This window comes from Plodia interpunctella, chromosome 5 (assembly GCF_027563975.2).
Source record: "Plodia interpunctella isolate USDA-ARS_2022_Savannah chromosome 5, ilPloInte3.2, whole genome shotgun sequence".
Lineage (NCBI taxonomy): Eukaryota > Metazoa > Arthropoda > Insecta > Lepidoptera > Pyralidae > Plodia > Plodia interpunctella.
This window is the reverse complement of record NC_071298.1, coordinates 7,755,775-7,770,466: the sequence shown is the minus strand read 5'-3', so window position 1 is coordinate 7,770,466 and position 14,692 is coordinate 7,755,775. Positions and strand designations below refer to the sequence as shown.

The 14,692-nt window shown below is 34.3% G+C and overlaps 2 protein-coding genes across 4 annotated transcripts; one reads left to right on the top strand and one right to left on the bottom strand.

The window, feature by feature from the left end:
- Window positions 1-1,680: 1,680 nt before the first annotated feature.
- LOC128669755 (cyclic GMP-AMP synthase-like receptor) lies at window positions 1,681-7,697 on the bottom strand. Of its 3 annotated transcripts, none has more exons than XM_053744835.2 (4): window positions 7,386-7,697; window positions 6,945-7,109; window positions 5,416-5,604; window positions 1,681-3,139 (listed from the first exon to the last, which is right to left on the bottom strand). In XM_053744835.2, exons 1-3 carry the CDS (start codon window positions 7,534-7,536, stop codon window positions 5,435-5,437), a joined length of 486 nt encoding a protein of 161 aa, XP_053600810.1. In that variant the 5' UTR covers window positions 7,537-7,697; the 3' UTR covers window positions 1,681-3,139; window positions 5,416-5,434. The 3 variants fall into 3 exon arrangements, with proteins under 3 accessions (XP_053600810.1, XP_064292065.1, XP_053600808.1); XM_064435995.1 differs by lacking the exon at window positions 7,386-7,697 and adding an exon at window positions 7,209-7,242; XM_053744833.1 differs by lacking the exons at window positions 6,945-7,109; window positions 7,386-7,697 and having other exon boundaries at window positions 5,416-5,555.
- Window positions 7,698-8,844: 1,147 nt separating this feature from the next.
- On the top strand, window positions 8,845-9,696 carry mbf1 (multiprotein bridging factor 1). The gene has a single exon (XM_053744836.1). It carries the CDS (start codon window positions 9,020-9,022, stop codon window positions 9,458-9,460), a length of 441 nt encoding a protein of 146 aa, XP_053600811.1. The 5' UTR covers window positions 8,845-9,019; the 3' UTR covers window positions 9,461-9,696.
- The last annotated feature ends 4,996 nt before the right edge of the window (window positions 9,697-14,692 follow it).

The window sequence follows — 14,692 nt, the reverse complement described above, 5'->3', positions numbered from 1 at the left end:
AACGGCGAAGCTAAATAGGGAGTACTAGATACTGCACATTTATCCCGCAAGAAAGAGTACAGCACTGTATATTAGGTACACAAAAGCTTTGCCGCCTTTTGCTATGTCGATTAAAACGTTTATTTATAGTACTTTATTAATCCTTTCATTATGTTTGTGAAAATAGACAACAATGTAGCATATTGGGGTGCCGAAATATTGGGAAAAATCGTTTTCCATAAGATAAAAACCTTCGAAAACTATAGGATACGCCTCACGCTGTAAAATGTTCGGGCCAGTAAACCGTCGAAAAAAGGCTCTGAACACTTCAAACGTGAAGACTTATTAAAATATGGACATCATAGGGGCGTATTACATTGTCAATATTATCACGATCCTGTGATAATATAGTGTAAGCGGCTGTATCGTAGTATCGTGATAATTTCACAGTATTTTCAGAAATCCTACGATCCGCGATTCTCGGGGGGCGTGGCTTCAATATTATTGAAGTATAAGCGCATCGCGATATGATTCTATCAATATGTATTCGCTCGCAGCCATTGCGGAACAATGTTATAGTAGTGCCGACGAGGAATTTCGCTCTGTCGTCGTTGTAGACGTCGGAGGTAAAAACGATTTGAAGGAGTTTATTCTACTCTTTGAAACTTGTCCTCACTCATTCTAAAATAATTACTGTAATCGTCGTCACCCAAGATAATTTCCTGAGTAAAATTTAAATCAGTATGTAGATTTCGTTTTGCAATCCAGTCTTTTATCCAACGTTTTCTTTTTTTGCCCCTAGATTTTAAAACATATGCCAGATTATCGCAATAGCTACCTGTTTGGTATTATCCATACTTAAATGCAAGATAAACACTACTTCGCTCTAGTACTTTTAACTTAGTACTGATGGTGATATTATCGACAGTGTAATAAGTACCCTACTTCAATACTTGCGATATAGCGATATTATCACGATCCTAAAGTAGTGATAATATTGACAATTTAATACAGGTAAGATCTTCAGTCAAAATCAAGTTTATATCAGTTTATGACCACAGTTGACCAAATAATGCAGAACATAACCTAAAATAGTATTATTATTTTCAGGATAATCAACTAAATCCTTCCTTTTAACTCGCACCACGATTGCGTAGAAGGTATTTTTGGTCTTAAATCTGCAATAATTTTGAAAATTAGCGCTTTTTGCCTCCATTAGGAATGTTTGTGTACCTTAGTTGTATCAGTAGTGCCATCTGCGCTGAGCTTTGCGTAATATGCCCTATTAGCCTTTTTCGACTAAACGATACTTTTTTAAATTATTTTGCCCAGAAATATAAATATGTAAAATAATGGTAAGATTTATTTTTTACTTTAACGTATGTACTTTTGCTATATTGATAATCTCATATAATATTATGTGATTAAAGGGTCATGGGCACTCTCGCTCTCGACGTGCCTGTGTCTCGACGAGTGTATACAACCATGAATGAAGGCAGCACAAGAGTACAGGCATTAGAAATTTGCAAAGTAGCAAGTTTAGAAAAAAATATTTATACATATTTCTCTAGTGTTTTTAAACTTTTGCGCTTTGAATACAAAACTACATATATACTGCAAATACTCCATACAAATACTCCCGTATGGGTGTGACCACGCCCGCGACTGCAAGGTCGTTGAAACAGAGGTTAAAGAGCAGTAAGAGGGTAATCATACTGTATTTAATCAAAACGGTGTTTGAACATGTTCCAAATATATTGCTACGTAACAATATATACAAACAATACATAATTATATATTATCATTTTCTTATAGAAACTTCACGCTATACAAATACAAATGATTTCATTTGTATTATGCTTCTATGATTTTTTCGGTAGACAAGAAGTTTCTTTTGAGCTCTTCCACTAACGCCACGAGCTTAGCTGACTGTGAAGCGTAATTGTAATTGTAAAGGGCTGGCTTTGTCGATATGCCACTTCAATATCTTTTATCTTCTCGACTATGAGTGTGATTGGCACCATTTGTAAAATATTTCAATATGAAGTATGGATTTTGGTTCTTCTTTTGTTCTATATCTTTTATGATATAACTCAGTTTATTGGCCCAATTTTTACAGGTTTCCTCTTTGAGCTTGTCAAGAAGATTATTTTCTGAGCACCAATAATTCTTAATTTCTTTATTGGCCAAATGATCTCTTAGCAACGTAAGCATATAAACCACCAAACTCGATAATGATTGTGACCAAAACTTGTCATTTTGCTTTTTTGTTTCCCATAAAAATAATGTCTTTATATAGTAACTAGCCAATGCATCAAATCTTTGTGTATCGCGTAAAAGTTTTATAAGTTTTACAGCGCTTTTGAAATTGTTCTTGCTCCTCATGCATGCCCTTTCCTGAAATGGAAATGTCAATCTCCAAAGATATTCGTCTTTTGTTGGTTTTGGAACAATAAAATATCGACTGTTATTTTTAAACTCCTCTCTGAAAAAGTCAACGGCGGAACTAATGGGCTTTTTTGGCAAATCAAATGCGAAAGTGGGAACCAAATCAACATCGATATTATTTGTAGTTTTATGTATTGTAATCGTGTTCGCTGGGCCAGATAGTTTGGCAGATAACTTGTAACAAATATTTTTAACTATAAGTACGTGTCGTCCGTTTGACATCGGTAGTTTATTTAAAGCTGAATCGACAACACTTTGCATCCAAGATCTAAATTTCTTAACAGATAATCGATGAGTGTTATCGCACCAGAGTTCGGTCTTCGTAAATCCTTTTCTTGCTGTCGTCGTAGATTTGCACAACCTCCGAAATTCAGATGGCATTATTACGTTTGTGTAGTCATATTCAGTATTTGTGCAATCCAATTTAATTTTCTTGTAGTTGATTGGAAGTTTTAAGATTACATTAATATCGAATTCGGTCGGATGACCCACTCGCAATCCGTCGTAATAGCTGCCTAAATAATCTAGCTTCGGTTTCATACTATCAAATAACGAATCACATTCTCGCATCTTATTCAATATTTCATCAAGTACAAATCGTAGAACAACATTATTATATTTTGCTTCTTTCTTATCGATTTTAACGTAATCATGGTTTATTTGAAGAAACACCTCTTCTAAGGTAACGTTACGTTTAGATGTTTTCATCTTCCTGAAAAAATAAAGAGATCGTTAGAATTCCTTACTTATATGTATACTTCTGTTGATGGCAACTAACTACACTACACCGTCTATATAAAAGTGGTTGCTAGCTTTATGAGCGCGTGTTTCTTAACAGGTTTAGAATAACAGGTTTCGTCCCATATGACAAGGTATATCCGAGTTTGAATGGAGACTTTCAAACGCTCTATTAGTTGTCTGTTTCAAACAGGAAAGTAAAATAGTAGCTTTTAAATTAAAAATCTCATCTTGTTAGATTGAGATTTTTAATTCAGTCGAAAAAACCCAAGAAATTACTTTAATAGTTGCTCAGATGAGAGAGAGAATAAGAAATCACTACAATTATAATCAAAGTAAGTAAACAAAGTCACTTCCGCTGTCTGTCTGTCTGTCTATGTATATATGTTTGTATGCTTAGATCTTTAAATCTACGTAACAGATTTTAATGAGAGTTTTTTTAACAGATTCAAGAGGATAAGGTTTGGGTGCATGTATTTTATTATGGGTTTATCCGAGCGAAGGCAGGACGTGGCGCTAGTAATCTAAGTACCTAATATATGCCTATACTAGTTTAATAAAACTGAAGAGGTTGTATAATTATTTCTTTGTACGTCAATCTCCGAAACATGCCGGTTTTAAAAATGATTTACGGCTACCAAACCTAGTGTCAATAAGTACTAGTATCTCAACGATTGTTTTGTAATTGTGTACAAAAGTCGTATCACGCACGATGTACCTACTATCCTATGTTTTCACCACTTCATCTAAAAGCAAGTTCATCAATCAATCAATATATATAAAACTCTTCCGTTACTGAGTGACTGACTGACAGACAAAGTACAGCCGAAACTACTGGGCGTAGGAAGCTGAAATTTGGCAAGTAGGTTCCCTGGGGAGTGTGTAGGTGAGCACTAAGATCTTGGAAATTCTACCCCGAAGGGGGTGAAAAACTTGTATATGAAAGTTCTACACCATTGAAGTTAGTAATTTGAAAATTTAGATTTTAGTTGTTTACAACAAATTAATGAATACGTGTTTCAGATGTTTCTGAAAATTAACCCTCAACCCCTTCAAAAGGGGTTGAAAGATTGTATGGGACTTAATACAATTTTTAAGATAAAAAACTGAAAATTGGTAAACATACTCTTCATTATAGAAGTGAAAATAACTTTAAATGTTAGGTAAAAGGATGAAGAAGAAAATATTAATAGATATTTTTTGAAAATTGCATCTCTAGGGGAATGAAGTAGAGGGTGAAAATGTATATGAAACTTCATTATTTTTGAAGAGAGACCCGTAAAATATTTAATTTACGTTTGTGGTTAATAAAAAAATGGGACGTAGTACGTCGTGGAAAATAGGACGACACGCGTTGCAGAAAGCGGGAGTGGAAGACGTAACGAGTAATGGGAACGGAGACACGTAGTGGAAAATGGGCGAGCAAAGTAGTGGGGATAAACGGGGCGGGACACATTGCGAAAATCGTGAGGGACAATATTTAGGTACAGAATCCCTACATGGAGGGAAGCGGGATTGGACAAGTTGCGGGACGAGACACGTGGCGGGAAATAGGAATTTGAACTAAAGCTGACCTTTAGTTCAAATTCCTAAAATACGAATTTAAATCATATATGTTTACCAGTCTAGAATACCCGAATAAAGCTAGTTTAGGTATATATAAATAAAACATATTAAGTCAATAAAGGCGAAAATTCTATGCACTCATATTTAGGTAACATAAACACTTCCAATAATTACAATATCACAAAAAATATTTTTTTTTGAATATTTATATGTATATTATGTAAACAAAGTTTCTTACACCATTTTTTTCGTCGTTTCTTTACACGAAATACCACTATTTGTTACGACTACGACTGATAGATAACTACAAGCATGAAATATATCAATGTAGATAATGAATGGGCATTCAAACGCCGAAGAAACCGCTGGAATCCCCGTAGAATAATGAAAAGCCCTCTATTTAAAGAGATTGTAATAGTATTGTTCTTTGCTTTCCGGAGTCAATATCACTACATAATAAACTAACAAAATAGTATCCCGCTGTCTGTGTGTCTGTCCCTATGTACCTACGTTTAAATCTTTAAAATGACGCTACGGATTTTAATGCCGGTTTTACTAATTAGCATCGGGCCGCTACTTTTTATATAAGCTAGAAACCTGCTTCTTAACCACTGAACCAAGTAGTATAGTGGACATTCCTAGCATCCTATAACTAACTAGGAATGTAAGGAAAAAACATTGTACCTTTTTACTCCTGATGGAATTAATCACTTTTAGGATCTATTCCAGAATCTGCTACAGCTGGTTTATAATCTTGGACTTCTGGAAGCTTAAATTCATCTTTGAATTTTGCCCGTACATCTTCTATGTTACTAAAACTAATGGTTTCAATATCACTTTCCTTATCTGACGATTGACTTTGAATTTCTTGTGCTGAAATAGTAGCATAGCAATAGAATAAGGCTAACTAATATTTTTTGTAGAATAGGGCAAACCTTCAAACCCATAACAATATACCTATTGTCTTATTAAATTTATCTCTTTCAAAATCATATGAATAGGAAGTTAATTAAGGTATATTTCATAAGTACAAAATAATAATTAAAACTTTTCATCTTATATAAGTTTAATTGAGAAAAAAGTATGATTTAAATATTTTTCTATTTTCTACTTTTTAAAGAATAGATGGAGATACTACTTATAACTGCTTATTCTACAAAGTATACTTTTATTATTGAAACTATTTAGATATATTATTACCATAATATTTGGATTGAAATTTCTATATGCATATTAATATATTCATTGTATTTCTTAGATTTCTCGATATTGTTGAGCAAATTGTCAACTGAAAGTCCATAATAATTCGATAATCTATACATATAATAAAACAGTAGAAAAAAATCCTGTACATTGAATAAATTTACATAAAAATAAAATTAGGCGATAGAGTCACAGCAACAATTAAATAATTAAACACAGTAATAATTAAAAAAAATGTCTGTATGTCTGTCTGTTTGTACACACTAATCTTCAGAACTACTGCATGGATTTGAATGAAACTTTTTTTGTTATATAGCTATTAAGCCTGGGCAACATATAGGATATGAATTATTTTGAATACTGGTAGGTACACCAGATGGAGAACAATGATGGTACAGCTAAACTATAGGAAATATAAAAGTTACGCCTTAACAAAAGTTATTCAGCCTGATGCATTTTCTATTGAGATATAAAAATCGAAGATATGGAACACCTGATGTAGACCTATAATGGTATAGCTAAATGGGAATATAGAAATGATGACTTAACAAAAATTATTCAGTCTGATGAGCATTTTCTGTAGAGGTATAAAAATCAAAGATCTGGAACACCTGAAGAAGAGTCATAATAGTTCAGATAAACTATAGAAAATATACTTTTTAAGCCTGATTAGCATCTTCTGTATGTATAGGTATCGTTACATTTGTCTGTACAATTAAATTTCTCTAATAATTTTGACTTCTTACCAAAAATTGTTCAGCCACACGAACTAAGTCGCAGGCATCTGCTTGTACCAAATAAAATGGAATTTCCCTATGAGGCTGGCATAGTTACATCACGCAACTAAAACCTCAATAGATTAAAAGAAAATCCATATCCATATTTAATAACAAATACATGAATCCCTTTCTGTCTGTGTATCACACTATCATAAACCTAAACCCCTAAACGGATTTTAATGTGGGCTGGTGGGATGTATATACATTGTTGATGACCCAAATAATATGTACCTTCTTTAGCAGTTACATATGCTTGTTTCATTTCAAGTAGTTTTCTTGTTTTAGACACATATTTTAAGTTTTTCTCTGGCAATCTGTCTAATAAAGGATCTTCAGTTTGTGGGCAAAGATCTTCCTCAAAAAACATGTAAGTTCCAACAGCATTTTCAAATTTTCCTGCAAGCAATATAGTAGATTATTAATTATGGAATACTTTGCTTGGTTTTGTAAAATGTGCATTGGTAATAAAAACCAGAGTTATTACAATTTATTTACCCATTTCTAAACCCTCCATATGGATTACTTATATATACCTAATGTTAAAATGATACTTCGATAACCAACTTGTGAATTTGCTTAAAAATCACAAAATACATACGCATATATTATTACTAGAAACTATACCTACCTTGCAATTTTATGTAGCATAGTATTTTATGCATGCTTACTTACCCGTAAAGAATGTGTTATCCATTTGAATAATTGGATTGTTTTCATTTATGCCCAAAACATGTATACTTCTATATTGATCTATATCAATATTATGATCAAAAGACGCATATATAATTATTTCCTCTTCAGCATCAGAAGCATTCTCATTCATTGTATAATGATGACTTTATATAAGAGAAGAAGACTTGGTACTTAACAAAACCAAAACAATAACCATAAATAACAAACCCAACCTAACCCAGTGATATTCTTTTTTTTTTGTGTTAGGGCTCCACAATGACCAAAGATTCTATTCTTTATGGGGCTCCATCGTTCGCCATAAAGATAATTTGACATGGACATTGACACTTCACAAAATGTCATTGACAAAACAACTGACGAAGATAAGATTTTAGTAAGCACTTCGTCGGAGTACAGCTACTAATTCCATGAGCACAACACATATTATAACATGCCCACACAACAGCCAAAACCAACGGACCAACATGAACTAGGCGGAACATAGTTACAATGTTCTTATATCTGTGACTAGGCATAACCTGGAAACCTGAATGCTCTTTTTTCATAATAAAAAATAAACTGTTCACACATCCCACATCCGCACACGTTCCCTCCTTTTTTGAACGAAAAAACCTAACGTTCGGGTTGTCATGGAATAGAGCAAATTACGCTAAATAGAGCAAAGCTCAGCGCAGATGGCGCTACTGGTAACTAAGGTACACAAACATTGCCAATGGAGGCAAAAAGCGCTAATTTTCAATACTGTTGCAGAATTACGATCAAAAATACCTTCTACGCAATCGTGGTGCGAGTTTAAAGGAAAAAGGAACGATTTAGTGGATTATTCTGAAAATAATAACCCTATTTTAGGTTATGTTCTGCATAATTTGGTCAACTGTGGTGATAAACTGGATTTAAACTTGATTTTGAAGAAAGATCTTAACTGAATGAAGTTCATATTTTAATGAGTCTTCACGTGTGAAGTGTTCCAAGCTTCTATTCGACCTCTTACTGGCTCGAAAATTTTACAGCATGAGGCGTATCCCATAGTTTTCGAAGTTTTTTGTCTTATGGAAAACGATTTTTCCCAATATTTCGACACCCAAATATGCTACTTTATTATATATTTTCACAAACGAATGCTTACATAATGAAAGGATTAATAAAGTACTCTAAAATAAACGTTTTAATCGACATAGCAAAAGGAGGCAAAGCTTTTGTGTACCTAACATACAGTTCTGCACTCTGGCGGGATAAATGCGCAGTAATACTCCCATCTGCGCTGAGATTTGCGTAATATGGCCTATTAGCTAAAGTGGCAACACTGTTTGATATCTGAATACAAGAAACCGAAGTCAACGCTAGTATCACCGAATCTGAAAACGTCGTCTGCTGATTCGGAAACCGAACGTATGCGGCCGCGCGCGCTTTACAGCTGCAATTGTCTGTGGCATTGATTATGGTGTGTGGTGTGGTACTGTGGTGACCCAAATGTCAAATTTCACAAATCAGTCGGTCAAGCAGGCAGATTGATTTTCTTTTCTTTGAGCAACACGACATCAGAAGCCAGAAGCGAAGAAGTAACAAATTTTTGTAACTATTCATTCAGAAATACCAGTGACTATATAGATAAAATGTCTGACTGGGACACAGTTACAATACTTCGTAAAAAACCACCAAAAGCATCTGCATTGAAGACTGAACAGGCTGTAAATGCTGCACGCCGTCAAGGTTTACCAGTTGACACCCAACAAAAATACGGTGCAGGAACGAATAAACAACATGTAACTACAAAAAACACTGCGAAACTTGATAGAGAGACTGAAGAATTACGACATGAGAAAGTGCCCCTGGATCTAGGAAAACTTATAATGCAAGGTCGGCAAGCAAAAGGAATGAGCCAGAAAGATCTAGCTACAAAAATATGTGAAAAACCGCAAATAGTCAATGATTACGAGGCTGGCCGTGGTATTCCGAATAATATTGTTCTCGGTAAAATTGAAAGAGCAATTGGAATAAAACTACGAGGAAAGGATAGAGGCCAACCACTACAGCCTCCTGGAGGAAAGAAATAACGGATTCCCTGGGAGGCGAAGACTTTATCCGATTGATTTATTGCATAATATAATATTTCTTTTTGCTGTTAAAAGAGTTAAATTGTGTAATGTAAAACCTAACATTGTGAAAAAATGATGTAAGCATTTATATTTTTTTCCTCTGGAATGTTCCATTGTGTTACCATTCTGAAAATTACATTATTTCAGTGAGAATGGATGTGATATGCAATAAACAATATAGATTTTTTATGAGATTTTCATTGTTTTATTACCTCAGACCTGTGGCTCAAGACTAGTAATGCTGTTAGTAAAGCGATGTTGCATACCTTCGCTTCTTTTTCTATGTCTGATGTAAGAAGATTTTGCTAATATTTCCCAAAAATCGTCTTTATTTACCAATATCACCTATGTCCATTTAGACCGTCGACGACTCGCTGTCCCATACCATAGGCCAAATATATATATTCTGATATCTATGGACAAATACTATCTAGTGTGTGGAGTAGAGTTTGGCTGTATACAGTTGATGCTCATGCATACTATTTTTCAAACGCCTATTGAGATTTTTTATGGATTGGCGGGAAAACAGGGCGGATTTAAATTTTGATATCCTTTTCAAAAATTCATATCTTTATATTTCTGTGTAGATATTATAAATAATATATTGTAGTATAGTGTATATATCATTGCCGATAATTTGTAAGTAAGTTTTAAGCCTTTTTTATTACTTATGGATTTGGAGCCGGACCCGGATCCTCCGGATCCGAAAGATGATTCAGGAGATTTTGCTGATACTACCAATAGCATCTTCAGCAAACCTATGTTTTTTGTTGATGAATATGATCATTCAAATATTGCAGAGTTTGTTAACATCAAAAACAAAAAGAAAGAAAAGAAAAATAAATTATCTAATTCTTTCAAAACCAAACATACAGATAAGCAATTGTCAATGCGGCCACTGCAGCAGGCTCTGGTGTCAGAAAATTTGATTTTAAATAAGAAAACGCCAAATATCGCGGGTCCCCCCTTGCAGGTCGAATCTTCTCTCGAGCCTGCTTCAGTGACTCAAAGGGCACCTAAAGTAGCTGAATCTCCATATAGAACATTTTATATGCAAACTGACCCTGGTCCATATATGGTACAAGCAACTCTGATATCAGAACCCATGTCAGGTACCACACTGCATCCCCTGAAGTTTGGCAGCTTTTTGATGAAGAACGGATTAGGAAATATACTTCAGGACGGTATTAAACGAATAGGGAGGAACCGCATTTCAATTACTTTTAAAACATGTAGTGATGCCAACAATTTCTTAAATGTAATGTCCAAAAATTTAGATTATAAGGTTGCGATCCCAACATTCAATATTTGTAAGATGGGCTTGGTTAAGGGAATCCCAGTAGAATGGACCCATGAGGATATTAAAATGAATTTACAAATACCGGACGGGTATGGACCAATAGTTAAGTCCCGCAGATTGAGTAGGAGGACTGTAAACTCAGACTCAGTTTCATGGACTCCTACTCAGTCAGTGGTCCTAACCTTTGATGGACAGGCCTTGCCCTCAAGAGTTTATTCCTTCTTTTCGAGCATCCCCGTGGAACAATATATTTTTCCAACTATTCAGTGCTTCAATTGCTGCCGTTTTGGTCACACTAGAAATAACTGTAGGAGTAAACCGAGATGCAGCAAATGTAGTGGGGAACACAGTGGGCTCTCATGCCTGGTGACTGAATATGTCTGTGTCAATTGTTCTGAACCTCACATGGCAACAAATAAGCTGTGCCCTGAGTTCAATAGGCAAACAAATATCAAAAAACATATGTCTGAAAACTCAACTTCTTATCAGGAAGCAGCAAAGCTATTTCCCTTTAAGAATACCTATTCTCATGTAGCGACTTCCTTGCAATCCTCACATCCTCCCTCTTCAAATTCTGTTCTTGACAATAACAATATCCATTCTTATAAGAAAACTATTGTTAAGAAACCTAAACAAGCACCAAGTCATTCTCCAGGTTATGATAAGCAGGAACATAATTCCTTGATACGCTCCATCTCCTTTGAAGAAACTAGAACTACAGGTACAGCTCTCCCAGCAAATAAAGCACCTTTACCCTCATCAGAGGAACTTAATAAGTTGTTATCAACACTTGTTAACATTATTGCTAATTCTAACCTTCCAGAATCCGTTGCTGTTACAATAATAAACAATATTTCAATATCAATTTTTAATATATTTAAACATGGATCAAGTCCTCCAGTGGAACTGTAAAAGTATTACACCTAAAAAACATGATATAATCAATTTGATTAACTCATATAATTTATTTCTTTTAGCTATTTCTGAGACTTGGTTAAAACCCAAGTCCAATTTTCATATCCAAGGATTTAATATTCTTCGACATGATAGAACTGATGGATATGGTGGCACAGCTCTTTTAATTCGCAATAATCATACTTTCTTTTCACTGTCCATTCCTTCTTTTAATTCTAAAACTCTTCAAGCAGTTGCTGCTCGAGTGGGTGAAGTAACTTATCTTTCCATATATATTTCTGAAAAGGATTTATCTACTCTTCCTATATTAGATAAAATCATTGATTCTCTGCCTAAGCCAATAGTAGTTTTAGGAGATTTTAATGCTCATCACTCCTTATGGGGTGCTCCTAATGATGATAACATGGGAAATGGCTTGATGGAAATTATACATGACAACAATTTATGTGTGTTAAATGATGGTTCTCCAACTCGTCGTCCAGTACTAGGACAAGCACCAAGCCATGTTGATATAACCCTTAGCTCTCCCGAGTTGTCCTCTTTACTAAGCTGGGAATGTTTATCACTTTCCGGTAGCAGTGATCACTACCCAATACTTATTTCTCTTCCTTCTGGTAAAACAGGTTCCTTTTCTCCATTACCTTCTCTTTTTAAGTATAGATTAAATAATTGTGATTGGGAGTCATTTAGCCGTACAGTAGACGATTATATCGAGCCACTTCCCGCATTATGTGCTACAAATTTGGAAAACATAAATAAAGCATATGATAACCTTATCACAGCATACTTGACAGCTGCAGACAAACACATCCCAAAAAAGAAAGTTGCCAGTAATAAAATACCCTCTCCCCCGTGGTGGGATAAAGAATGTACAGAGGCTATTAATAAAAGAAATGAAACAGAACAGTCAATTAAAAATAATTTAAACTTGAATAGCTATCTGTTATTTAAAAATACTGAAGCAGCCACCAAAAGACTTCTGCGTAAAAAGAAAAGAGATGGATGGAAACGCTTTTGTTTAAATCTTTCTCCCGATGTACCGTCGTCTGTAATTTGGAAGAAAATAAGAATGTTTAGAGCATCTACAGTAGCTCAGGCTAAGAATTCAAATTCTGTAGATTGGGTTGAACCGTTTTTAAATAATCTTGCTCCCAGCACTGTTCCAAATTTTAATCAATTACCCTATATGTACTGTTTATCTGAAAATGTTAGTAATATTTTATCTTCTCCCTTTTCTTTAGTTGAGTTTCAGTTGGTTTTAAACAGACTATCAGATTCAACTCCAGGTTGTGACGGCATTCCTTACTCTTTTGTAATTCATTCCAGACCTCTTACTCTTACATATTTACTAAACTTAATCAATGCGTTTGTAGACTCAGGCTCGATCCCTCCTTCGTGGAAACATCAAATTATCATACCTATATTAAAACCCCACAAAGATTCTAATGATCCTACATCGTTTAGGCCTGTTGCTCTTTCATCCGTCTTGGCGAAATTGGCAGAATATTTAATTAAACAGAGATTAGAATGGTACATAGAACATAATAATCTATTTCCCCCTTCACAGTTTGGGTTTAGAAAAGGTAAAAGTGTTGCTGATAGTCATGCTTTATTTACCACAGATATACTAACGTCCTTTACAAAATCAGAATCAGTTGTTGCTGCATTTTTAGATATTCATGCTGCGTATGATAATGTTGACTTAATTAAATTAAGCGAGAAGATGCAAAAGTTGGGAGTGCCATTGAAGTATGTCAATTTTATCTTTAATTTATATTCAGAAAGAACTATATCGGTGTACGTTCCTGGATTTGAAAATGAAAAACGAACTATTTGGAAAGGCGTTCCACAGGGGTCTGTACTTAGTCCCCTGTTATATAATATTTATACTTATGACTTACATTCGAATATAGATCTGGCATCATGTTGTGTGTTACAGTATGCAGACGATGTTTTAATTTATTCATCTCACTCTGATATTCAAAAGGCAGCAGGAAACCTAAGTAGTACATTACATAAATTGTCAATATGGCTCTCGGAGCATAATCTTTCGTTATCCAAATCCAAAAGCACAGTAGTTGTATTTACTCGTAAAAGAAAAATTCCATTGATAAATGTTTCAGTTGATAATGAAATGATTCCGGTGTCTGATAAAGCTAAATTTCTTGGACGCTTATTTGACACTGCTATGAACGGTAACGCTCATATTAACAATGTGATCACAAAATGTGAAAAGAATATAAATATAATTAGAGCTGTTAGTGGAGTTTGGTGGGGATCACATCCTAGTATACTTAAATTAATGTATAATGCTTTAATAAGAAGCCTATTAGATTTTGGCTCTATAACATTTTGTCTTGAAAATAAAACTGCAGTTCATAAATTAGATTTATTACAATATAAATGTCTTAGGATAATAACTGGTGCAATGAAGAGTACACCAACAAATGCACTACAAGTCGAATGTTCCGAGCCTCCCTTGGCGTTACGTAGACAATATCTTTCCGATAGGTTTATTTTTAAAAATCAACAATATACCAATCATCCGTTAAATTCAAAATTACGTACTCTCAGTGACACCATTAATGATCGGAATGTATTTTGGCGTAAAAATAGCATACCACATTTGATATCTAGCTACAGGAGATTTGAAGGCCTTCAGTGCTCAACTCACAAATACTATTGTCATCCTGTGTTTTCATACGATTACGATACTTTAATTTTTGAACCAAAAGTAAATTTGTCCCTAGGCATTGTTAAAGGAACAAGATTAGCAAACTCTAAATTTATCTCGTATCTTAAAGATTTGGATTCTAAACCTGAAGTATTCTATACAGATGCTTCTAAATGCTTAGACCCTAGTAATAATAGTGTAGGAGCTGCCTTTTTAAGACATTCATCAGGCTATTTTCAACTTTTTAAATATCCAAATTTATTCTCTAACTTCATAGGAGAAGGCATGGCTATTCTTGAGT